This window comes from Rhincodon typus, chromosome 7 (genome assembly GCF_021869965.1).
Source record: "Rhincodon typus isolate 14 chromosome 7, sRhiTyp1.1, whole genome shotgun sequence".
NCBI lineage: Eukaryota > Metazoa > Chordata > Chondrichthyes > Orectolobiformes > Rhincodontidae > Rhincodon > Rhincodon typus.
Window position 1 is genome coordinate 7,810,074 of NC_063338.1, and position 26,965 is coordinate 7,837,038.

The following is a 26,965-nucleotide window of genomic DNA, read 5'->3' on the forward strand; positions in this document are numbered from 1 at the left end:
TTTGAGGGAGCCATACCACCAGATCCTGCCAGCTTGGTCTGAGGTCACCATCTACATCAGTGCCATTTCCAGGTTCCAAAGGAATAGCCAGCAATGCCACAAAAAACGAGAATGATTTTCTTTACTCTGCCAGGCTAAGTGAAGCTGAATGGGCGATGGTGCCTGACATTAGGCTTTTCATCCTTTACCAGCAGAGAATCCTTATCCTCACAGGAGAAGACTGGGACTGTCCTGCGGGGATGCAGAGACTTCTATGTTTAGCCTGACAAGCAAGCACCATTCTGCATGCCACTGCCATTCTTCCATATTGTCAGTTTCATTCATCGCACATCATCTTAACCACTGGTCATGACGCTGTCTCTCTTATATCTTGCAGTTTCCACTAGCCTCCCCACGATTTCTTCACAGAAACACCTGGCTTCCATGGAAGCCATCTCTTTGACTTCTGAGGATGATACTGCCAAGCAATGACTAGGCAGTCTCCAGCAAACTCCACCAACTTAGTTACAGACATTTCAGAGGGACCATTGAGCACAGAGTCTGGGAACATAAGCCAGTGAGAACCTCACTATGACAGGTCCACAGCAACCGAGGAAAGAATACCTCTGGGCGCTGGCACTCGGAGGACTGCCAAATACCAGATTCTTACCCAGCCCGAGGCAGAGGTGGGCACGGTGGTGTCAGCAATAGGGAATTCATCCACATGCACAGAGAGGAACTGAAGTAACAGACAGGTATGTGGGACACAATGGCTCTCATTGAACAGAAGGTGTTCAGTGCAGTGAATTATGCAACCATCTGTCTATCTCATTGAACAGGTTAGTGACTACTGTGGATAGCCAGGCCCAGCACCCTCAGAGGTTGCTGGAGGGGCTCACATACCCACAACTCCACTGTGCCAGCCACTGGTCCTCAGAACTGAAGGCATAGTGACGGGGGGACGGTGGGTGGGGGGGGGGGAACTTGCCAGTTCAGATGCCCCCTCATCACATGGAGACAGGGTTGTGTCAGGAGGTACACATCCAGAGGAGAAAACACAGCCAGGCCTCTTGGTAGTTTCCACTCAGGACACTCCAGAAGTGGCCAGGTCCTTCATCTTCACCCTGCCTGCCCTTTCTCTGACATTTGGAATGTCAGGCCAAGGAGGATCAACTTGCCTCTAATAAGAATGTCTGGCCTGTCCAGACACAAGCACAACTGGGGGAATCACTCTACCAACTTCCCAAGCCCAATAACCTGCACTGCCAAGAACCTCCGTCTCTCCCAGCTGCGGAACAGGGAGTGCACTACGATGTAGTGGGAGGGAAAGGAAGAAGAAAACTTATTGGGGGCACCTTGGTTTCACAAGTCACAATGGCTTGTATGTCTCTCTCAGCTTACGAACAAATGTTCGTGCTTTAACCATACAAGTATTTGTGAGTCTCTCTGTGTTGGCCTAAATGCATTGTTACACCATTAGGCATTACTTCATGTCTGTAGACAAGGCTCAGTAGATGGAGGTTTGCACCAACAGCATACTACACTGTTTGGAAGCGGGGGGACAATGTTTGCAACTTTGGCTCTCCATTTACAACATCCGTACTCTTCAGCTGCTTGTGTGTGCAGTGGTATAACTGTCAAAGAGTATTGTGCATTGGTTGGGCCAGGGAAGTTCATCACACAATGCTGTAGGATGACATGGGAGTAAACACCCTTCATTCCTGTACAAAAACAGAAGTTGCTGGAAAAGCTGAGCAGGTCTGGCAACATTTGTGAAGAGAAATCAGAGTTAACATTTCAGGTCCAGTGACCCTTCCTCAGAACATTCCTGTGTCCTCTACAGTGCATAGGTCTGTGACCAATGTTCTTTTCCTTTAAAAGCTCTACTGTTGGTGCTTGCTGCAGCCTGCTCCCTCATAGGTTGAGTCACTTACCCTGCCTACTCGAGTGTCACAGTCATTTCCTTCCCCATTTTGCACTTTCGATTTGCATCATGGTGACAGGCAACAGAGAGTGCGCCTCTGCTTCCAGTCTCAGCCTGAATGTGCCGGTGAAGCTTAAATATCTACATGTTCTTCCTAGGAGCTTATCCCTAGAAACCTAAGAGTTCATACTTCCCCAAGTCCCCACCCAACCTGTCTACATGCATCTATAGCTGCCTACCTTTCCTTCCTAGGCCCTGGCATATGGAGTTCTTGGCACTATGATGCAGTGAAGAAGACAATATTGGCTGCATATGAGTTAGTGCCTGAGATCTATAGGTAAAGATTCCAGAATATAAGAAAGCAGTTTGGGCAAATCTATGTTGCATTTGAAAGGGTTCAGCAAAGTAATTTTGACAGGTGGATACGAGCACTAGAGGGTGAAACCATGTATGAATCTCTCAGAGAGGTTATTCTCTGAGAGGAATTTAAAAACTCACTACCTTCCGTAGTGTGGTTAAAGATAAAGTTGATATAGTTCTGTCAGTCCGTATAACTGCTTTCTCATTAGAGAGAGATGACTAGTGGTGGTTTAACCTAAGGGTCACCATGCCTCAGACAATAGGAGTGGCTGAGAAATGAAGTCTTTCATGATAACCTCAGCCACTGCAGGAATTGATGCTGTTGGAATCACTGTATATTACCAACCAGTCATTCAGCCAACTGAGCTAGTAAGAACAAAAACAAAGTTGTTGGAAAAGCTTAGCAGGTCTGGCAGCATCTGTGAAGTAAAAAACAGAGTTAACGTTTCGGGTCCGGTGACCCTACCTCACTGAGCTTTTCCAGAAACTTTGTTTTAGTTTCTTATTTATAGCATCCGCAGTTCTTTCGGTTTTTATCTAGTAAGAACTCATGTTGGGGATCAAAGAGTTGTAACTGCTTGACAGGCAACAATATCAACTGGCAATTATGAGTTAATCCATAAACTAATCCTTTGTTCCTATAATGATACTATAGCTTCAAGAGGTGTATTTTGTCTTGGTATTTTTGAAAAGAGGTTTTAAGATAGAGATATTGAGCTGTGTATTGAAATTCCCATAAAGTAAACAGCTTGTGAGGCGTTGGAGTTTTCTTTTAAAAGTAGGAACAGTAGAAACAGCTGAATGGTTGGGGCATGCTCCCATAAAACCAGGGTATTTTAGCTTTAGCTTTTCAGTAGCAACTGCTGATGTCTTGAAGCTGGACACAGAAGCTGTTTTTCCTCTCAGTTACAGCTAAAATCTGGTGGTTCTCTTCCGGCCGCTAGCATTACATGTGAGACAATCTGTTTTACTGAATTTGCCTTTGTCAAGGGTGCGTTTATGGAATGTAACTATATTAGAACAGTTACTGTTTAGAGTTAAATAATCTATTATCCAGTTAAGTTTTCCAATAGAGTTATTTCTTCTTTCTTTTGTTATATTTTAACTATAGTGTATAAATAAAGTGTGCTTTGCTTAATATCTGGTAGTTTTGGCAAATTGAATTGCATCTAGATTGCAACACTTTACATTCACATTTAAAATAAGAAAAAGTTAGGGTTTAGACTACCTTCTGAATATATTTTGAGGGGGTTTGGTCTGATCCTTTACTGGTTCTAATAGTTCCTTTACCCTATAGGGTAAAAGGTATAGAAAATGGGAATGAAAGATAGGCAAGCAGCCAAGGTAAGGAATGGATAGCTGGGAATATTCAAGGGCTTCTTCTCAGATCAGGAAAGTACTGAGGATGGAGATGAGAATTGGAAGCCAAAGTGTTCCCATTGTAGCATGGTAGGATACATTTGTTTGGAATGAGATGGCAAATCTATTAAATACATACTTTGGTCTGTCTTCACAAATGAGGATACAAATAATGTCCAAAAATATTGGAACACAGGATTTACTGAGAGGGCGGAATTGAAGGAAATTAGTATTAGTAGGGATATGGTTTTGGGGAAATTTACAAGATTAAAAATTGATAAATCCCCAGGGCCCAATAATCTATATCTAGGTTACTTAAACAAGTAGATTTAGAAATAGTGGATGCATTGGTGATCATCTTTCAAGATGCTATAGATTCTAGAGTAGCTCCTGTGGATTGTAGGTAGCTAATGTAACGCCAATATTATAAAAAAAAAGCAGGTCGAGAGAAAACAGGGAATTTTGACTTGTTATCCTGACATTAGTAGTATGAAAAATGCTGGAGTCTATTATAAGACTTAATAGCAGAACAGTTAGAAAACAGTAACAGGATCAGACAGAATCAGAATGGATTTACAAAAGGGAAATCATGATTAAAATATACTGGAATTTTTTGAGTATGTAATTAGTAGAGTTGATTACGGGGTGCCAGTGGATATGGTTTACTTGGACTTACAAAAGGCTTTTGATAAGAAATCACGTAAGAAATTAGCGTGTAAAGTTAAAGTGTGTCGGATTGGGAACAGAGTACTAACATGGGAAGAGAACTGGTTCATAGAAAGAATCAAAATGTAAGAATATACAGATCTTTTTACTAGTGCCAGCAAGTGACTAGTGGGACAAGCACAGGGATCAGTGCTTGGATTGCAGCTATTCACAATATGTATTCATGATTTAGACGAAGGCAATAAATGTGATATCTCCAAATTGCAGAAGACACAAAGTTGTGTGGAAGGTTGTGCTATGAAAATGCAGCAGAGGTAAGCCACTTCATTAGCACAAACAGTGTATCAAGTGAAATGTTAAAGCAGGCCAAATTTGAAAAGGCTCAGAATGAAACTGGACATGGAACACAGCAAGGCAGTGTTTTTGGGAAGTTAGTGGAATTATAGTTCATGCAACCTGGACATCATTGCATCCTGTATCTAATTAAACATTACAGAAGTATTAATGGCATAAAAGGATAAGAGTTTAAAGAAAAAAAGTTGACTGTCTTAAAGGAGTATGTCCATCCAACTTCTAACAAGCGACAAACCCTACAAAAGAATGTGGGTCTAACAGTCAATGAGATGAGATCAGTGATAAGTGTGATATATGTTACAAAAATACAGAAGGACAAAATCATGGCCCACAGAGAGCATCTCATTAGCAAGGGGCTTGTATTAAGTTGACTTGACTTGTTGGTAAAGCTATGTGAAGTTGCCACAGTCGTGAAGCACTATAGGGTTGCTCGCCCATTAGAGAGAAATGACTGATGCAGTTTTACCTGAGGGTCACAGTGCCACAGGTGAGGGGAGAGGTTGAGAAGAAGAGTTCTTTATGGTATGTATGGTGTGTGTATGGTATAAGGAAAAAAGCATTTTCATCTCACACTTCTTGGTTTGGCAAATAGATTTAGCCAATCTACATTTTCTTTTTAATTTAATTTATTTTTCTAATCAACCTGTTCAGAGATGTTATGACACACCTCTGGAGCATGTGGGACTTAAACGCGGGTATCTCGGTCCATGGGTAAGGACACAACCACTGCACCATAAAAGCACTGAAAAATATGGAAACCTTCATGAATTTGTGTGTCATCCTTGCCCAGGGGCTATGCTAATTGTCTCCGTATCATTCCAATTTTAACAAATATGCTGCCAAAGTGAGCCAGTCTACAACATATAGTAAGAGGAAACAAGTGACTATTGACAATTCATGGCAAAATGGACAGAAACTAGACTGGAGGCAATGAGCTAGATTCCTCACTGACAATGGGGTGAGATTTGTCAATTATGATTTTATTGATGTATGCGAAAATATGAACATTATAGAAATGACTATGACTGCAGAAAGTCCCTTTAATAATGGAGTTTGTGAAATAAATCATGCAGTAATAGATGAGATGCTTCAGTAAAGCTTAATAGACCAACTAGTCCATGGGCAGTCAGTCCATGAAAATAACTCACTGCAAATGGTTGGGAGCTACATTCCATATCAATTGGCTTTTTGCAGAATTCCAAAAATTTTGTCAGTAATAAGTGACTATTCTCCAGTTTGGGAAAGGACTACAATTAGCTCCACTTCTTCTTAGCATATGAATACCCTGCATGAAGGGAGAAGGGCATTAAGACTAAGGTTTCAGAGAAAATGTGGGAGTTTAATGGCATCATTTGCCTTCAAAAATGAATTTTAATCCAGGGTCATAGTATATTAAAAATAAATTGTAACTTTACAATATGGCAATCACACTGTTAGAGTGCATTTCTTGAGGTTGACTGACACTGCTTGTACCTTTGCCGAATTAAAACAATTCATAGATGTGGTACTGTGCACTTCCAATATACATATCTTGAACAATTATAAGCAATAGATTATGGGAGGTGAAGGGCCGACCGAGTATGGACAAAGTGATGTTGATGCATAGAATAGGCTATTTATCCATACGAACAACTACTAAGGGTCTGCATATATGTGACAGAAAGATGCAGTGAATGGAGGGATGCCACCATAATCAGGACAGCCTGGAAAGCCACCAATCTATAGAAACATTGCCTAAATGTGCAAGATGAGGGACAGGAGGTAAAATCCTTGGATCAGCAAAATGAAGCAAAGACGTGGAAGGCCAGAAAACAAGTTCTGAAAGTGAATTTGGAAGTGAACACAGTTGTACGAAAACATCGTGCACTTGTGATGGGTGTTTTGACCACGGGAGGGGGTGGTTTTGCCGTAATAGTTTTGAATGCGATAGGAAGTCGATTAGAGGTCATAGTCTGATCAGGACAATGGAACAGAATTGGAATACCATGAGAAGTAGAAGTGTTTATGATTAAAAAGTTTTAGTAGCCACTAATAATTAAAAGATAAGTTGATAAAGGATGCCAAACAAAAAGGATTGAAAAACTGATCTATACACTAAGGTGCTAGATAAGACAGCCTTGTATTGTCATCCAGAAAAAGTGCTTCCTGAAGGTTAAACCCAGGTTAGTGGCTTGGGTTTTGAAGACAGATCTACTGACCAAAATTCTGGGTTGATTCCTCTACAGCAAGAAGAGTAAGGCTGAAGATTTTCTTAGCTCTTTCAGCAACATATTTCTGGGAAGGTGATTTGGTTGATATAAGAACTACAATTTTCACGAGGTGAAATTTAAACGGAAAGTTTTATTGAAGTCACCCACAGAAACCCTGATGATACAGAACTGAAATTATGGAAAATAAACAACTATGTTTATGGATTGAATCAAGTGTTGCTATGTCTCAGTTTGGTCTGTTGCTGAAAGCAGATTGTATTCTGTTAAAAGTAGACACAGTCATGTTTTATTGGCATCATAAGAATAAACTAACGTGTATATTTCTGAAGAAGGGTCTAGGCCCGAAATGTCAGCTTTCCTGCTCCTCTGATTCTGCCTGGCCTGCTGTGTTCATCCAGCTCTACACCTTGTTATCTCGGGTATTTTTATGATACGTGTTAATGCTTTTCTGAGGAGAACTTCTGCAGAATTTGAGCAATACGTAATAGTTAAATTAAAATAAAGCTGAAATGGTTATGTACGCTATCTGGATGCGATGCCACTTGTGGAACTGCACCATGATAAAATATGCTACATTTGAGGAAGTTCTCAGATCAACTTAAACAGAGAAGAAATTAAATTCAGAGAAATATGCACCCAAGTTTCCAGCCTTGGATAATCCAAAAGATATGATGCTAGTCATCATGGTTACGCTCAACATGCCAATCATCTTAATGGATATTCTATTATGGCAGAGTTTATCATATTTTTGATTGGAAACAACCATAAATATTGTGCTAATGATTGGCCTGAGAAACTAAGAAAATATAAGGAGGTAAGAGGTAATTAAAAGGACCTTAGCTGCTAAACACTGAAACTATTGGAACCAAGATATGGGTGATACGTGTCTAAAATTTTGAAAGAAATCTTGCACAAGATGTAATCTGGGGCAAAAAAAGACTGCTCACGGAATACCTTGTAGATAATAGTTCTTTGTAGACAATGTTCATTCGACAAAGAGTGTTGCAGAGACAAAGTTGAGAGTTGACTCGTGTGAAATGTGGGAAAGAAACGAGGTCTCTAAAAGAAAAGTGTCAATGCAAGTCACCAATTGATAGACTGTTTTACGAAGGGGAATGTGTGCCTGAAGAAATTATCAGATGTTCTTGAAGAGGTACATCTTGTATTATAAGAACATAGGAAAAGTAACATTGTTTGGATTGCTTTGAAATTGTACATAACGTATATTTTTCTTTAAAGATGGGAGAATATTAAATATGGAAGGTTGAATATATTATAATACAAGACAAGACAAGGACCACGGAAATAAATCATTCTGATCTCCTTTTATTTTGTTTGTATATTAAAAAAAAATTATTTAAATACAAGATGGGGCCTGATAATGAAGGTTAGAAAGAAAATAGGTGACAGCTGTCAATTGATATATAGATATATGAAGGGTGAAGCTATAGAAAGGGTAAACAGGATCTTGTGGAGCTACGGTAGTGGTAGTGTCCCTATGTCTGCGCCATAAAGTCCAGGTTCAAGTCGCACTTCCCCCAGAGATGTGCCACAATAGGTTAATTTTTTTTTTAAAAAGGGGGATACAGCTACAACTGGATGTGTAAGAGCTGCTGGTTTGGTGTAGTCAATAAACTGGACAAAAAAGTTTATGTCTCTTTGTTTTCATTACAACATCCTGGTTAAAATCAAATATCACCACAGCATCTATACACTTTCTCCTACCATACTTCCTTCTTGACATTTGCTTACGCTCATCTAATCCTTAAAAAAAGTTCATTCCTTTTACCCTTCTCTGGCTACAGTCTGAAACTTTCCAAGATTATGAAAATCTGTGTTTAACTAGCAGATTAAGATTACCTGAGTGCCAATTTGACTTATTGCATGGTTATTCCACTGGTGATTTTAGTAGCTACGTCATCTCTGAAGGTACAATCTTGAAAACCCTGTAAATCCATAAGGCCTTGGTATAGTTTGGCACAATGCTCTTCAAAACAGAGTAACATCATATACTCTCCCACAAATCTTATGTCAATGGCTTTCTAATTTCCTTTCAAATCACTCCAGTTAAAGTTGTAGTTTGTTGTATGACTGTTCCCAAAGAGATCTGTTCTCTCTCCTATAATAAAAACAGAAAGTGCTGGAAGTACTCAGCAGGTCTGGTAGTATCAGTGCAGAGTGAAACAGTCAATGTTTCAAGTTGAATATAACATCATCAGAGCTAAATTCATTATTCCATCCAGACATGAATAACAGCCAATGTTTGCCAAAACAGAAGGTTCCCAGATTAGTTCCAGATTGGTCTTCAGGCCACATTATCATAATTCCTGCAAGCTGTGGGTACTAATCAGACAGCCCAATGCTTGGGACCTGATCAATTCATCCACAGGTAAATCTGTGGAGGAAGTGGTTGGAAGAGTACAAGCTATGTAGGTTAACATGGTGATGCAGAGCAAGGAAACATATACCAAATACACCAGAAGCAATCGATTCATGGTGCTGCTTAAGAGATGAATATTAGATAGGAAATTGGGAGAATCTTTCTTCATTTTGAATAGTTTCATGGGATTTCTCTCCAGTTTAATTTCTTATTGAAGGACAGCACATTCAACAATATAACACTCCCTCAATATTGCCCTGAAGTACTAGCCTAAAAAATGCAGTCTAGTCTTGGAATGTGTCTGAAGCTACAAGTTAGCAACTCAGCAACAAGATTTTTGATAAGAAAGATAAAGCTTAATTGTCATTTAAATGACAAATACTGCTCATGTAATTTCCAGATTGCTAATTGGCTTTCTTTTTGCTTCTTTTATATGACTGTGTTGCATCTGTAACAGAGTGTGTGAGATTCCCAGAAGTTAAATGCATGACACTTGAGAGTGTGTGTGCATGTGAATGTGTATTGGATCAGGAGTGTATTCATTATACATTAAAACTAAATTTTGATTAAAAATTGTTATTTTAGAAGAGACATAAAACCAGTCAATTTTTACTTCTAATACCTGGCTTGTCTTCAGCAGTCCTGGGGAATTTACAAACATAATCAAAATGCTTCCTTCATATAGTTTATAATCAACCTTTTCGGAGATGGTGTGACAAACCCTTGTAGGATGGGCCTTGAACCTTGTCTCTCGGCTCAGAAGTAGGGACACTACCACTGCATCTCGAGAGCCCCTCTGAAATGTCCTTCATAGTAAGTTTAGGCATTTTCTAATCAACCAGTTCAGAGATGGTATTAAACACCTCTGGAGCACGTGGAACTTGAGCCAGGGCTCCCTTGGCTCAGAGGGAGGAACACTACCACTGCACCGTAAGAGCCCCTCTAAAGTGTTGAGTGTTTAGTTGATGTCAAGAGGTGCTCATTTAAACCTCACTGGTAGTAAATAAACATCTAGGACTGATTTTGAGGATGGAAACCAAGTTAAGTGTGGCTCCATTTAGCAGCCAACAATATCAGCCATGTTCCAAATCCCAAAAAATCTGTCATAGAACATAGATAGAACATAGAACATTACAGCGCAGTACAGGCCCTTCGGCCCTCGATGTTGCACCGACCTGTGAAACCAATCTGAAGCCCATCTAACCTAAACTATTCCATTATCATCCATATGTTTATCCAATGACCATTTAAATGCCTTAAAGTTGGCGAGTCTACTACTTTTGCAGGCAGGGCATTCCACGCCCTTACTACTCTCTGAGTAAAGAATCTACCTCTGACATCTGTCCTATATCTATCACCGCTCAATTTAAAGCTATGTCCCCTCGTGCTAGCCACCACCATCCGAGGAAAAAGGCTCCTACTGTCCACCCTACCTAATCCTCTGATCATCTTGTACGTCTCTATTAAGTCACCTCTTAACCTTCTTCTCTTTAACGAAAACAGCCTCAAGTCCCTCAGCCTTTCCTCACAAGACCTTCCCTCCATACCAGGCAACATCCTGGTAAATCTCCTCTGCACCCTTTCCAATGCTTCCACATCCTTCCTATAAGGCGGTGACCAGAACTGTACGCAATACTCCAAGTGCGGCCGCACCAGAGTTTTGTACAGCTGCAATATGACTTCATGGCTCCGAAACTCAACCCCTCTACCAATAAAACCTAACACACTATACGCCTTCTTAACAACCCTATCAACCTGGGTGGCAACTCTCAGGGATCTATGCACATGGACATCGAGATCTCTCTGCTCATCCACACTACCAAGAATCTTACCATTAGCCCAGTACTCTGTATTCCTGTTACTCCTTCCAAAGTGAATCACCTCACACTTTTCCGCATTAAACTCCATTTGCCACCTCTCAGCCCAGCTCTGCAGCTTATCTATGTCCCTCTGTAACCTGCAACATCTTTCTGCACTATCCACAACTCCACCAACTTTGGTGTCATCCGCAAATTTACTAACCCATCCTTCTACGCCCTCATCCAGGTCATTTATAAAAATGACAAACAGCAGTGGCCCCAAAACAGATCCTTGAGGTACACCACTAGTAACTGAACTCCAGGATGAACATTTCCCATCAACCACCACCCTCTGTCTTCTTACAGCTAGCCAATTTCTGATCCAAACCGCTAAATCACCCTCAATTCCATGCCTCCGTATTTTCTGCAATAGCCTACCATGGGGAACCTTATCAAACGCTTTACTGAAATCCATATACACCACATCAACCGCTTTACCCTCATCCACCTGTTTGGTCACCTTCTCAAAGAACTCAATGAGGTTTGTGAGGCACGACCTACCCTTCACAAAACCGTGTTGACTATCCCTAATCAAATTATTCCTTTCTAGATGATTATAGATCCTATCTCTTATAATTCTTTCCAACACTTTACCCACAACCGAAGTAAGGCTCACTGGTCTATAATTACCAGGGTTGTCTCTACTCCCCTTCTTGAACAAGGGGACAACATTTGCTAGTCTCCAGTCTTCTGGCACTATTCCTGAAGACAATGACGACATAAAGATCAAAGCCAAAGGCTCTGCAATCTCCTCTCTAGCTTCCCAGAGAATCCTAGGATAAATCCCATCCGGCCCAGGGGACTTATCTATTTTCACACCTTCCAGAATTGCTAACACCTCCTCCTTATGAACCTCAATCCCGTCTAATCTAATAGCCTGTATCTCAGTAATCTCCTCGACAACATTGTCTTTTTCCTGTGTGAATACTGACAAAAAATACGCATTTAGCGCCTCTCCTATCTCTTCAGACTCCACGCACAACTTTCCACTACTGTCCTTGACTGGCCCTAATCTCACTCTAGTCATTCTTTTATTCCTGACATACCTATAGAAAGCTTTAGGGTTTTCCTTTATCCTACCTGCTAAAGACTTCTCATGTCCCCTCCTGGCTCTCCTTAGCTCTCTCTTTAGGTCCTTCCTGGCTAACTTGTAACTCTCAAGCGCCCTAACTGAGCCTTCACGCCTCATCTCTACATAAGCCTCCTTCTTCCTCTTGACAAGAGATTCAACTTCTTTAGTAAACCACGGTTCCCTCGCTCGACCACTTCCTCCCTGCCTGACAGGTACATACTTCTCAAGGACACGCAGTAGCTGTTGCTTGAACAAGCTCCACATTTCAATTGTGCCCAGCCCCTGCAGTTTCCTTCTCCATCCTATGCATCCTAAATCTTGCCTCATCGCCTCATAATTGCCTTCCCCCCAGCTGTAACTCTTGCCCTGCGGTATATACCTATCCCTTTCCATCGCTAAAGTAAACGTAACAGAATTGTGGTCACTATCACCAAAGTGCTCACCTACCTCCAAATCTAACACCTGGCCTGGTTCATTACCCAATACCAAATCCAATGTGGCCTCGCCTCTTGTTGGCCTATCTACATACTGTATCAGGAAACCCTCCTGCACACATTGGACAAAAACTGACCCATCTAAAGTACTCGAACTATAGCTTTTCCAGTCAATATTTGAAAAGTTAAAGTCCCCCATAACAACTACCCTGTTACTTTCGTTCCTATCCAGAATCATCTTTGCAATCTTTTCGTCTACATCTCTGGAACTTTTCGGAGGCCGACAGAAAACTCCCAACAGGGTGACGTCTCCTTTCCTGGTTCTAACCTCAGCCCATACTACCTCAGTAGACGGTCCTCATCCTTTCTGCCACCGTAATACTGTCCTTGACTAATAATGCCACACCTCCCCCTCTTTTACCACCTTCCCTGATCTTACTGAAACATCTAAACCCCGGAACCTGCAACAACCATTCCTGTCCCTGCTCTATCCATGTCTCCGAAATGGCCACAACATCGAAGTCCCAGGCACCAACCCATGCTGCAAGTTCACCCACCTTATTCTGGATGCTCCTGGCATTGAAGTAGACACACTTCAAACCACCTTCCTGCCTGCCGGTACATTCCTGCGACCTTGAAACCTTATTCATGACCTCACTACTCTCAACCTCCTGTACACTGGAGCTACAATTCAGGTTCCCATCCCCCTGCTGAATTAGTTTAAACCCTCCCGAAGAGCATTAGCAAATTTCCCCCCCCAGGATATCGGTACCCCTCTGGTTCAGGTGTAGACCATCCCGTTTGTAGAGGTCCCACCTACCCCAGAATGAGCCCCAATTATCCAGGTATCTGAATCCCTCCCTCCTGCAGCATCCCTGTAGCCACGTGTTCAACTGCTCTCTCTCCCTATTCCTCGCCTCGCTAGCACGTGGCACGGGTAACAAACCAGAGATAACAACTCTGTTTGTTCTCGCTCTAAGCTTCCATCCTAGCTCCTTGAATTTCTGCCTTACATCCCCATCCCTTTTCCTACCTATGTCGTTGGTGCCTATGTGGACCATGACTTGGGGCTGCTCCCCCTCCCCCTTAAGGATCCCGAAAACACGATCCGAGACATCACGGACCCCGGCACCTGGGAGGCAACACACCAACCGCGAGTCTCTCTCGTTCCCACAGATTCTCCTATCTGTCCCCCTAACTATACAGTCCCCAATGACTAATGCTCTCCTCTTCTCCCCTCTTCCCTTCTGAGCAACAGGGACAGACTCTGCGCCAGAGACCTGTACCCCATGGCTTACCCCGGTAAGTCGTCCCCCCCAACAGTATTCAAAACGGTATTCTTGTTTTTGAGGGGAATGGCCACAGGGGATCCCTGCACTGTCTGCCTGTTCCCTTTCCGTCCCCTGACTGTAACCCATCTACTTTTTTCCTGTACCTGAGATGTGACTACCTCCCTGTAACTCCTCTCAATTACCCCCTCAGCCTCCCGAATGATCCGAAGTTCATCCAGCTCCAGCTCCAGTTCCTGAACGCGGTTTCCAAGGAGGTGGAGTTGGGTGCACTTCCCGCAGATGAAGTCAGTGGGGACACTAGTGGTGACCCTTACCTCCCGCATTCTACAGGAGGAGCATGCAACTGCCCTAACATCTATTCCCATTGTTCTGAATTCCCAAACAGACTATTAAAAAAAAACTAGTAGCCTTACCAAATCAGCGCTCAGAACCTTTTTTTTAGGTTAGAGGAGGAGGATGGGTGGGAGACACTACCTAGGTAGTGTCAGTATGACCATGACAATTCAACTGTTTATTTTTATGCAATAGTATAGCATACCAATTCAGTGAATTAATTGCTAATATTTGTTTAAATATTTGCATTCAGCAAACAACAGCAAATTGTCCAATCAAATAGCAACTTGTGATAAATCTATCCTTTGTTCTCTCTTCAGTATAGTCAGCTTTGAACAGGCAGTTAATTACTATTTTGCCATTACATTATTGTTAGTAAAGAAAGACAGCAAATCTCACCAACAAATTTTTGCGGTGTGGAGCTTTTACGCTTTCCTACATTGCTTGATAGCCTCTCTATGACTGCAGGTCTCTCAAATGACATCAAAGGAATGTGATCTGCTACTGGATCCTGCTCCTTGTACTCATCTGCTGCAGAGAACAGTGAACATTCAAAATGTGAAAACATCAATCCACAGAAGTTTTTATTTTAAGTATCTCTTTTAAATTGTTATATTAATAATATAATGCTGTTAAAATTAACAGTTAAAGTGCTGAATATTTTAGAAATACAGGGATTAGTTTATCAGAGGAGATAAAGTGCTCTTACAAAAGACTTCATTTCTAGTATACGGGCCATATTTAAATGTAATAGAATGTCTCAATTTTCAGAAGAATTCAAATTGTTACGTTTCAACAGCATTATGTTTCAATAACTAATGCAATTTCTTTGAAATATTGCAATGAGGACAAATGGTGTTTTTTGCTTGACTATATTGAAGCTTGACAAACTTTTACATGTAAATTAAGATTTGGAAACTTAAGGCAATGCTAAATGATTATGTTCTGTCACCACATGAAAATATATTATTACTGGAAAAGTAAATTAAAGTTAATTTGTTGGTTGAACTTTCATTTTCTGTCAAGTACACCCATAATTTTTGTAGTTTTAAATGGTATGATGTTTTATGTTATAACTGACAAAGGATATTGCTGCTGTGTTAAAAACAGCCAAAACTTTTATGTTCTAACTCTCTACTCCCTTTATTATATTTATCAGATGAACACATATTGTATTACTTGATTCAAACAGAAAAAAAATCCACATTTTATATATATGCTAATAAAGGACACTGTTGACCCCAATTAATTTAATTCAACTAATATCCGTGAAAAAAAAATCAGCAAACAATAACCTGACACAATGCCTCCTGTATGTGTTTAAGAACTGAGTTTTATGACTAAAATTATACGGTGGAAATTAAACATTTTGCTAAGGAATAGAAAATAAAGAAATTAATTGTGCAAAGAGGCAAGATTAAAGTGTACAGACTAATTCTTAATAAGCAGTGGATCGGGGAACAGCAGCATTTTAGAAATGCAATGCTGTACTGCTAACTATTTTGCCTAAATGCAGTTTGGCTGAGAAATGATAGCACCAAATCGTTGCAACCTATCCAATCTCAGACAACCATGAGCAGACACAAAACATTCCCTCTGCTTTTTAAATGGATTGTTTCCTTAAATCCGTTAGTCTTTTGCTGACCGAGGTAATAAAGAACATTTCTAGTGAGTGATTTTCCACTATTATCAGGAACATCTGAAAAAGAAAAATCAAAGACTTGTGACTCCTTGTAGTATTAATCCTACAGAGGCCAAACAAGGGAGGGAGATTGTCAAGCAGAGGGTTAATGGGCTAAATTTTGAGGCAATTTCTGAAGAGGTCAAAATTTTTAAATTCAAAAAGGCTATAGCTTCCAAGCCATCATCACGAAGGTCTAATGGCAATAGATGTATCCAATGGCTATGAAAGGTGAAGGTGAGGGGAAGTCTCCCAGACCAACGGAGCACTGCCACTTCCCTTTGCCTACTATTGGGAGGTCATCTCCATTTCTCGGCCATGTACATTCTTCAGTGGTATTTCTGGTGCCAACTGAAAATTCCAGGCTTATTAGGCCTGTTAAACAGCTTAATGAGCAACCTGTGACTTGTGAGTAGTAGCTCTTATCCACTTCCTGAACAAAAACGGCCTGGAGGCAACACCATATCAGCAGATTGGTACACTTATCGATAGCAGGAAATTGCAGGCTTGCCTTTCTCCAGTCAGGCAAATGAACATTCTGCTCAGAATCTCACTGATGGAAATTGATGAGAAAAATAAACCTGCAGCTATGATGTACTTGGATTTCCAAAAAAGGACTTGCTAATGTGCTGTATTAAAAGTTACTGTACAAGATAAGAGTTCATGGTATGAGGTAACATATTAGCATTGATTGGTTATAGCTAAAAGGAAGCAAGCAGTAGGAATAAATTGATATTTTTTGGGTTGGCAAGCTGTATCTGCTGGAATGCCACACAGATCATTAAGCTCAACCCTCAACTATTTACAAAATCAATGTCAATGGCTTGGATGAAGGGACTGAAGGCAGCTAAATTTGCTGATCACATCAAAGAGTTAAGAAAATAAGTTGTCAAAAGGATGCAGAAAGTCAGCAAAAAGATAGGTAGGTTAAGTGAGTGGGTAAAAAATTGGCAGATGTAATACAATGTGGGAAGATGTGAACTTCACTTTGGCAAGAAGAATGGAACAACAGTAAACTATTTAAATGGAGACAAATTGCAGAATACAGTGGTACAGAGGGACTGAGTGTCCTGGTACATGAATTGCAAACAGTATTTAGACACAGTAAATGTTTAGAAAGGCAAATGTAATGTTGGCATGTGTGGGGAACAGAATATATTGAAGTCAAAAAATTGTACTACAGCTGTAGAGGGCCATGGTAAAAACACATCTGGGGTACCTCATACAGTTTTGGTCTTCTTATTTTAAAAAGGACATAATAGCACTACCAGCAGTTCACAGAAGGGCCACACAACTGATTCCTGAAATGAGGGCTTATCACATGATGAAAGAGTGAACAGATTGGCCTGTACCCAGTGAAACTTAGAAGTATGAGAAGTGATTTTAGTTGAATGTAAAAGATCCTAAAAAAACTTCATCCATGCTAATACGTTGCCCCACACTGTGAGCTCTTATCTTGTCCAGAGCTCTTATCTTACAACACATCATAGTTACAGGTTCATTGTGGATACAGAAAGATGTTTTGTCTTGGCCAGAATAGTAGAACGAGGGCTACAGTATAAAAATAAGAGTGCTACCTTATAAGGCAGAGACAATGAGAATTTTTTTGCTCAGAGGGTTGTTACTATGTGGAATTCTCTCCCACAGAAAAATAGTGAAGGGTGAATTAGCGAATTCATTTAATGCTAAGTTAGATTGATTTTTAATACACAAGAAAATCATAGGTAATGAGGATTAGACAGGAAAGTTGAGTTGAGACCACAACCAGATCAGCCATCATGTTGAATGATAGAGCTGCCTTGAAGGCCTGAATAGCTGACTCCTGTTCCTAAATCCTATGTTCTTAAAAGTCAGAAAGAATCATCTGGACAACTATCATATCTCCTAGTAACAAAATGTCTCTTTCTTCCTTAAGTATCAGATTCATGAAGGAAACTTGTCTGTGTGGTCCCTTTTTTTGCAAGCAATTGAATGTATCATAGGACTAAAACCAAAAGGTACTAGAGGTGTAAGAAAGAAAACTTTCATTCAGGTTTTAAACGGCAATGAAATTATGCACAAATACCAAACGGCAACATTTTTCTTGGGGTGAGAAGGAGTGAGGGGGGAGACTTAATTTCCAAATAATTGGGAAAATTATCAAGTTGCAAACCTGGAACGAGCAGCAACCTGCAATCATTCAGAACTGAATGGTGAACCAAAACATAATGCCAAACTGGAAAAAGTTTTTTTAAAAAATTGAAAAACTAATCCTAACTTCACAAAAAAAATCTTAATTTTAAGATGACCATAGTTGTTTCCAGAATGTAACCTACAACTTTACATCACATTAGACAGGATTCACAGCACAGACACAGGCCACTCAGCTAATATTCCCTGTCAATCTGGAAGCATCAAATTGCGAGCTGTTTTAAATGTTTGATCATACTGTGGATTCATATTTTTAATGTATTTCAGGTTTTCCATTTAGTAACAGTGACCCAATTAAAAAAAACAGTTGACACCTGGATAAGAAGACACATTCTGATCTTTTTCTCTGAATTCGTTGAACATTGAATTTACCTCCATTCTGGAAGAACACATACAGGAACTGTCAACAGCTTGTTACTGGAATTGAATATTTCTTTTGGAAATGTCTGAATAAACATTACTACCAGAATGGAAATACTTGGGTCAGAAAACACTAATAGGAAAATCTGAAAAGGTAATACTCACTTTTTCACATTAATATTTAATCATAACATTATGTGTAGTAGGAAAATATAGTTTGTGCAGTAACACCATGCCCACATCAGGATGCCTCTGTTTTACTATTTCCTTTTAGTAATAGTAGTTTTGATAATAAAAACTAATTGCGTTGGCTGGCCATTCTGCTTATGACAGAAAACATACTTAATAATATCTAAAATTGGATACAGTATCAAGATAGAAAAGATAGAGTTTCAAGGTAAAACTATTGAGGAGTCACTACAAACTGGAACTCCTTCACGTCATCCCACCCACCCTGGTGATTCATGGGCTGTGTAGCCTCCACGCCGGCATTCTGCAGGTAGTTGTGACAGCGTTCTTTATGCTCCTCCAGTGAACTGCGCTGTTTGTAGCTTCTACCACAGTAGTTGCACTTGTGAGGCTTGCCCACTGTGGAAGGAATTGTACTCAAGTTACATCATCATTATTATATCAATCATTTTCAATAAGCATTAAGTGTGTTTAAAGGGAAACTGTGCACCATAAGTTTCATAAAGCATGAATCAAAGGCAACACGTAAGTTTAACCTATAGTTATCAGCAAAATATGTACAGAAGCAGTCAAGTGCTACTGACTCATCCTTTTTTGAAACCACTACAAAAATGCATGCAATGGGAAAGCCACCAGAATTAGATTTTATTATAAATTATTACTGATTACTGTCCTAATTACTTTACCTGTATGCCCTTCGTTAATGTCTTACTATGTTGTGGTTGGCATTTGGGGTTGTGTCAGTCTTGTTTGGCATGGTGGAGTTCAGGGAATGAAAAGCTACAGAACTTTCTGGTTCCATTACCAAAGTTCATTGTTCCTGAAACTACACGGAGGATGGGCTGAGCTTTTTTAAGATATAAATACTTTGGATTGGCTTAAAGTGCAGCTCTCATGAATTTCACAATTCTTTTTAATCAAAGAAATAACTTGTGAAAGTCTAGTATATTGGCATTTTAAATATCTGAGTTTCTTAAAAACATTAAAACAGTTACAGGTAATTTTGAGCCAATTCCATTGTTCATTAACAACAGCATTTTTCTTATGCAGTCGCTAAGCAATTCAGTATTAAAATATGTTCAATTTTGTATTTTCTTTACCAGGGAAGGAACTGATGTGTCCTTTACTTCAACAGGTAATAAAAAGACTAAATATTCATGGTCACAGCATAATACAAATTTTGTTATTATTTTGCAGCATTCTGGAATTTCTACTGGTATTTTAAAGATACTGTTATAATTAAAGGTGAATTCGCCTAACTTATTATAACTAATAACTTAAAGTATCATATTATAATTAAAACTATTTCCTTATGGCAAGCAACTAGGTCAACATCATTTCAGGAGTGTTGGAATCAATATTTTAAGGATTTCATTCCACTATTCAATTAATTTTCCCTGAAAAAGCTGAAAATCTTGATTATGAGCCCTTTGTGAGATATAAAGGCATGTTTGTAAAGACTGTGATTCCTGATGTTTTCTTGAATACGTGTGATAGTTTCACATCTCTTATTTAATATTTACAAATTTGTAAAATTGAAAAATTTAAATAATCAGACTATTTTCCATGGACTAGTGAATAAATCTGTAAAATAAAAAATATTTTTATTGGCCTCTGCATTTCTAAAAAAGCATCTAACAGACTACAAGAGCAGTTAGCCCAAAACAGTCATCATTGCGCAACATGACAGTTCAATATGTGGCATAGTTGGAATTTGCACTTTGATTATTACGTTAAAAATGCTTATTGGTTGGAGCAGTCTGGAATGCATATAAACTGGAAGATGCACTCCCAATAGTGCTCTGTATTGGAAAGTGCATAATGGCCATGTTAAATTGCCCATAGTGTTGAAGGATGTGTAGATTAGCTGGGCTATAGGGGGATGGGTCTGGGTGGGATGGTCTGAGTGTCGGTGTGGACTTGTTAGGCTGAAGGGCCTGTTTCCACATTGTAGGGATTCTATGATGATGATGATGAAGAAGTCAGATCTTTCGGTATTGTATTCCCTCCTCTTTTAAAAGTAGGCTAATAATTGAACATGAGGCTTTCTATATTCATATGTGCAAAAACAAGCTTAGATAGTTTAGATAATAGTTTAGATTAGAATGGGGATTTGGATTTCAGTATATACCCTAATCATGGATATACTACTGCCAAAACTAGGCAGCTGTGCTATTGATTCCTTAGAGCAAAGTGGTTGATATTGCATAAATGTTTAATGAGATTTTTTTAAAAAATCAATAATAATTATTAGTAATAATAAACTAATAGAGTTTGATACAATTAAGGGTTTGTGTTTCTCATTGGTTTTACAGTAGGGACAATGGTTTTATTGCTGAAGTTCCTTCCCTATCAAAACAGATAATAGTAAGTCTAAACGCATGATAAATAAATACCAGTTCATTTAATATATCCGATATGTCATAAAAGATGTAATTCTACAAATATTAACAGATCAACAGAATGTCAAGTGCTTTACAACTGACCCACAGTTTAAAGCTTTAGGGCAATGTAAAAGCTAAGAAGAAACTTACTGTTGTGAGTTCTACTTGCAAGCATATAAATGATTTAAATATCACAAATTACAAATGCCATACATTAATGTAAATTTCACAGGGATATGCTTGCTTCTGATACAAATGATATGATACTGGAGAAAAAGAAATAGTATCAAAATAGTGCTGTAGTGACTATAACCATGCACTTTAGGAAATAAACACGTTAAAGTTACCTTTTGGTTTGGTGCAATCAAGTTGAGAAGGAAAAGGAGAATCATTTTTCTACAAAATATCAACAAAACTAACAAAACATATCGAATAAGTAAAATAACTTTAGAATATTAAAGCCAATTTGTTTTAAACTATTATGGGCTATAATGCTGAAATTTAACTAAAACACATAAATATGTAGCTAAAGTAACAATTTATAGGGAGAATTTGTAAATTGCTATTTTGGAATAAACTGGCTGCTGTCTTGGCAACTTCACCAACCTTTGCAAACCTCTAGGCTTACCAAGTTCAACCAGTGAATCAGACTGAGATTGAAAACAAAGTTGATTGTATTTAGAAGGTTCCAAGTACAGTGTTTATTGTTTTATTCTGGTCAACTCAGCAGCAAGTGAGGTTTGACTGTGCTTAGAAATGTTACAAAATCTTATTTCATTTTCCTCAATGTCACTGTAACTGCATAGCAATACATGTAATTTGTTTATTAGCTATTACGAAGCTGTAAGAAGCTGCTACATTACGTTCGCTCGTGGAAAAATGGGGAAGATGAAGTATAAGAGAGCCTGGAATAGTTTTCAAAATATACTGAGTACATACATAAACGTAGAACTTAACTTTTGATACACTCTTTGAACACCCAAAAATTGTGGCCTGTTTGTGTTTTTATCAATGTTCATTCAATATAGAATCATAGAATCCCTACTATGTGGAAGCAGGCCATTCGGCCCAACAAGTATGCACCGACTCTCCGAAGAGCATCCCTCACGACATACCCCTCTACTCTATCCCTGTAACCCTGCATCTACCATGGCTAACCCACCTAGCCTGCACATCCCTGGACACTACGAGCAATTTAACATCGCCAATCCACCTAGCCTGTACATATTTGGGAAGAAACCGGACAGCTTCTACATTTTTTAATAATGAAAGAATGGCAATTTGTGAAAACTGTCAGTACACAGATATAGTACAAATAAGGACAGTCAATCTCAAGGTAAACATATGGAGGTAGAAAGACAGAAAGGCAAATAGGAAGAAGGCTAGCAAAACTCATGTCATAATGGCAATACTGCAGTGTATGTGAAAAGGTAGATGGGGTATTATCCATCTTCTTTGGATTACAGTAGATATCAATGAACTAATAATATTCACTATACAGGGTTTAATATGATAGTATTATCTGTATGGTATCGCCTTCATCAGCAGGATCACTAGGAAAGTCTACATCCATTATGTTCATCATTTAACATTTTACATGACTCAACATCCAACAAACTCATTCAATACCAATAATTCAGTAATAAAGCTGCAGTATCTTTGAAATAATTTCATTATTCAAATATCATAATATTAATACAACAGTAGTCAGTTGATATGTTGTGGGTTGCATTTGGTGCAATTTTGTCAGAAATGTTAAATTATTTCCTCCCAATTTACATTCCGTTCATGATCTTGGAATGTAGTACAAAGAGACTTCTTGTCATCCAAGATATATCAATGAAACCACAAAAAGATGCAAATCCTCTTTCTCAGTCCATTACAAGGACACTCTTTGCAATGGTCTTAACGTTACCAGAAACTGAGGAACAAGGCATATCCCAGATCAACCATAAGTTTTGTCATACTACCTCAATCAATGACAACACAGCAGTGAATACCAATGAGCATCATTCATGTGGTCACCTGGGACAATTATGACTCTTTAGATTGAAATCTGGAAATACCTTGCTAATTCGGATGGCCTATATTACCATTGGTTCAAACCTCTTGAACAAATACAGAACAATTAGGTAGGTTACAGGGCTAGCTCCAGCAAATTGCACTGCTAGAAAGCAAGAAGTAAGGATCTTTACTCAACTAATTGGATCATTTAATCGCCACAGAATTGAATGGTCATATGATCAAAAGTTATTTAGTAAGCACATTCTAAACGTCATATTGTAATTTAACACCAACACCCTTTGTTTCCATTATCAAGCGTACGCCTAAGTGTGGTTTTCCCCTCTAGGAAGTGGCAGGAATAAAAGCAAGCGTGATGCCTTAATCAGATCAGATTGCAAAAATCAAATCTTCACCATCAAGAAAAGCTATTATAATTCAGTCAGTGTTCCTCCTGAGATGGTGAGGTCAACCATGAGCTGGCAAGAAACCTGCATACATGCATTTGAATCTCATTAATTTCCCAACTCGCCATATTAATTTTCCCTTCTCAATTAACTTCTGCCCAATCAAGAAACTCAATGTTTCCAAATCACAATAGCAAGAAACAAATGTATACCTGTTGAGTGAATTCTCAGCCTCAGTCTGGTACATGGATGTGCTTGCCCACTCTCCTTCTCTTCACTTTTCATGAAATCACTACAACTGCAACAGGTGCCTTCACATTTGGCACAATGCCTCCCTGGACCCCAAACCACTCACTGGGCAACAGTGTCAGAATTCAGTTACATATTCACGAACAGGCTTAGGATTCAATTTTTCTCAAGTAGCAAACTAACATGCAGGGCAACAAGCAGCTTGTGGCCGAGGGGAAAAACTTTAGCATTGAAAAAAATCCTGCTAGCTGGTAGCCAAAAAGGAAAACTTTAACTCAGAAAACAAAACAAGACCAGCTTGTGTCTGTAGCAGACTGTAATGAATAAATGGGAATGGCAGCAGTAAACACAACTACATATGCTTAAAGAGCATGATATGTGAAGGTAAATATTTATTGCACTGGGGCGGCAGGAGCCAGTCAGTGAGGGGCTACAGATCTGGTCAGTGCAGGCTAGGCCTTTTCTAATCTGGGGAGTTTGATTACCATCAGGTGATTGGTCCAACACAAGTCAAGGGATCTATATCACTGCAGCCTAGGATAAGGTCACAGTCAGTTTTGGAACTCAAGTAAAAGTAGTCTGGGCCTTGCAATTGCTCATTTGGAGTGCCATTGCAAAATCAACGCAGGGTTTGGGCCACGGCCTGTCTGTGGCTTCCTACAAAGTTCGGGGCTGGGAAATGGTCAGTTAGGGTGGTGGTGATGGGGGGTCAGATATAATCTAGGGGATTTTTAGGGTTCAGTACATGTCAGCATCAAGGTTGTGGGTAGCTCACATCTGGTCCTCCCTAAGTGTCTAAGTCAAATAGCTGATTCACCTGGGCCAAATGTTATCATATTATTATTTTGAAGACCACAATCTAATGTCCTCAAATCTATCCTGCTCGAGAATAAAATGGACACAGCTTCCAAAGCCTGTCATAAGTACAGATTAGACATAAATCTAGTGACTTTTGTCTGAATCTTTTCCAGTGTCTCTTATATCAAGCATTTTATATTAGGCCTAACCAGTTCTAATGAAAAGGATTTTGCTGCTTTTTGTTTTGTCTGAGAAAAATATCCCAATATGTGCTTTTACTGCAGCATCATAATACTGGTCATGAACCTTAAAAGATTCTTGTACAATAATAAAAATGGTCTTTCTGTTATTATCAGTTTTCCAGTTCAAACTTCACACTTTATACATCCATGCACTCCCCAAATCCCTTCATCCAGATTATTAATAAAGATTGTAGAGAGCCTTAAGTTCAATCTCTGTGTTAGTCCATGCGTAGTTGGTCCCCAGAACAATTCTAGTGAAACATACTGGCATTTCACAACTTTAGGACAGCCAAGGTTTTTCAAAGTCAATTAAAGATTTTTAAGTATAGTCACTGTTGCAACGTAGAAAATGCTTGATAATACATTGTAACTTCACCATCTAAAATGGCTTGGAACCATGTCACTTCTGCATTTCAGAATTTCCTGATTTATAAAATGACATCAGACTATCTAGCTACATGTGAGAGAACTGGAAAACACAGTGGTTATAAATATTTACCTGAAACATAAAACATTGATAAAAGAAATATTATAAATCATTAATAAAAATAGTTTTACTTATCCAAATGCTGTATGTTTCATGTTTTTAATCCCAAATACTATCCTAAAATTATGTCAATAGTGTTGAAGAAGGGTTTGGATTTGTTCAAAAAATTTCCAGACAATAGATATCCAGATTGGAAAACTTACAGTGTATTCATAATGGCTTTCTGCTTATGACAATGAAAACGATTCTTTGTCCAACCCAGGATCTGTACACAAGTTTCACAGGATTCTATCTCAATAATTAGCCTATTTTATGAATGTGTCTGCTCAAGAGTGAGAGCATTTTTAAAGTTCACATTGCTATTTAGATATATTTTTAAAATGATCAATTATAATGCTAATTATATCTGTTTTACCATACCTGGACAACTTAAATTGCAGGAAAAAACAATCAACTGTCCTCTTCTGATCACAGGGGCATTTCTAAATAAGAGGCAAAGTACTGCAGATGTTGGAGATTTGCGACCCTTTAAAGCCCATATTGCAAATCCACCAGTGACACCAAAATAAGTATGTGTCCAATCCCGTTACGCTTGAAGAAATAAACTATGAAGGATTATCTGATTGTGTCATTAAACAAATTATCAGACTTTTAGTTTGGGCTGAATTTTACGCTCCTTGAGGGCAGTTTGGCAGGCAGGTGGGGATTTTAAAACCGGATGCAATGCCATCAGTGCTGTTTCTGAAGCCTACCCACTCATTATTGCATCATTGGGTGGCATCAGGCATCGTGCCCAAGAGCCTCTTCACACACTTTAGTGAATTTTCCTGTAATGGGTAACAACCAATGCCAAGTTTAAAGTGTAGTATCTTTCACTGCTCAGGCATTTATGTTGGAAGAGTCGCCCTGTTATCTGTGCAATTCCACACCCCATTTTTCAGCCAATCCTGCCATGAACAAAAAGCAATGTAAGATGCAAAGCTTGTCAATATGACTTGGACCCAATACCAACAAAACAAAGAAAGACAAAGATTTCAAGCGAATTACTCAACAGTAGTAAAAAAGTATTTTCTCCTCTTTACTTAATCATGTTTTTCCTGTCCGATATTTCATATTGTGTCAAAAAGATATACGATTTTTACCAAAGTAATCGTTGATGTAGCCAGGTGAAGATATGCAAGGATGACATGGGGTGACTCAAATACTCAGGCTACACTGCTTCGATGTGCCAAACTACTAAGCTCGACTTTCTGCTTCCCATTATTACATAAAAACTTGTCTTTATTCTCTTGCTGCAATGATATTAATATTTTGTTGCTACAAAGAAGGAAAGCAAACAGCTTCCATTATTTTTTCTTCACCCACAGAAAGATGTTCCACAACAGTATGAAACAAAAACAGGACTTCATCTAATTCAGTAAATAATGACACGTTGGTGCACCTGCAATTTACTTCTGTGTAACATCCATGATCTCAGAGAAAGAAAATGCCAATAAAAACACTGCAGTCCTTCCCTAAGTTTGCAGAATGACATCATCACAGAATTGTTTCAGCACATTAGGGGACTATTCAGTCCAATCCCCTGTGACTGGGTTGATATCCACTGGAGCAATTTACCCCTTGCCAGTTCACAGCCTTTCCTATCCTAGTCCTGTTTGTTGTTCTTTTTCAGATAAGTTACTATACTCATACAAGCAAAGAGAAAGTAGATGTATTTTTCATATAACAAGGTGTAGAGCTGGATGAACACAGCAG

The 26,965-nt window shown here is 39.1% G+C and overlaps 1 protein-coding gene and 1 non-coding gene across 6 annotated transcripts in view; both read right to left on the reverse strand.

Annotated features, from left to right (window-relative positions):
- The window catches only part of ikzf2 (IKAROS family zinc finger 2), a 100,289-nt gene that overhangs the window by 3,874 nt on the left and 69,450 nt on the right, over window positions 1-26,965 (reverse strand). For 4 of the 5 annotated variants that reach the window (XM_048599412.1, XM_048599415.1, XM_048599413.1 and 1 more), the window contains 2 exons: window positions 18,907-19,041; window positions 14,622-14,753 (listed from right to left, as the gene is read on the reverse strand). In XM_048599412.1, coding sequence (XP_048455369.1) covers window positions 14,622-14,753; window positions 18,907-19,041 — 267 coding nt within the window. The remainder of the gene's footprint in view (window positions 1-14,621; window positions 14,754-18,906; window positions 19,042-26,965) is intronic. The other variant, XM_048599414.1, reaches the window with a different exon arrangement.
- On the reverse strand, window positions 5,388-5,494 carry LOC125483599. Its single transcript, XR_007262547.1, has one exon. It is a non-coding gene; the product is annotated as a U6 spliceosomal RNA (small nuclear RNA).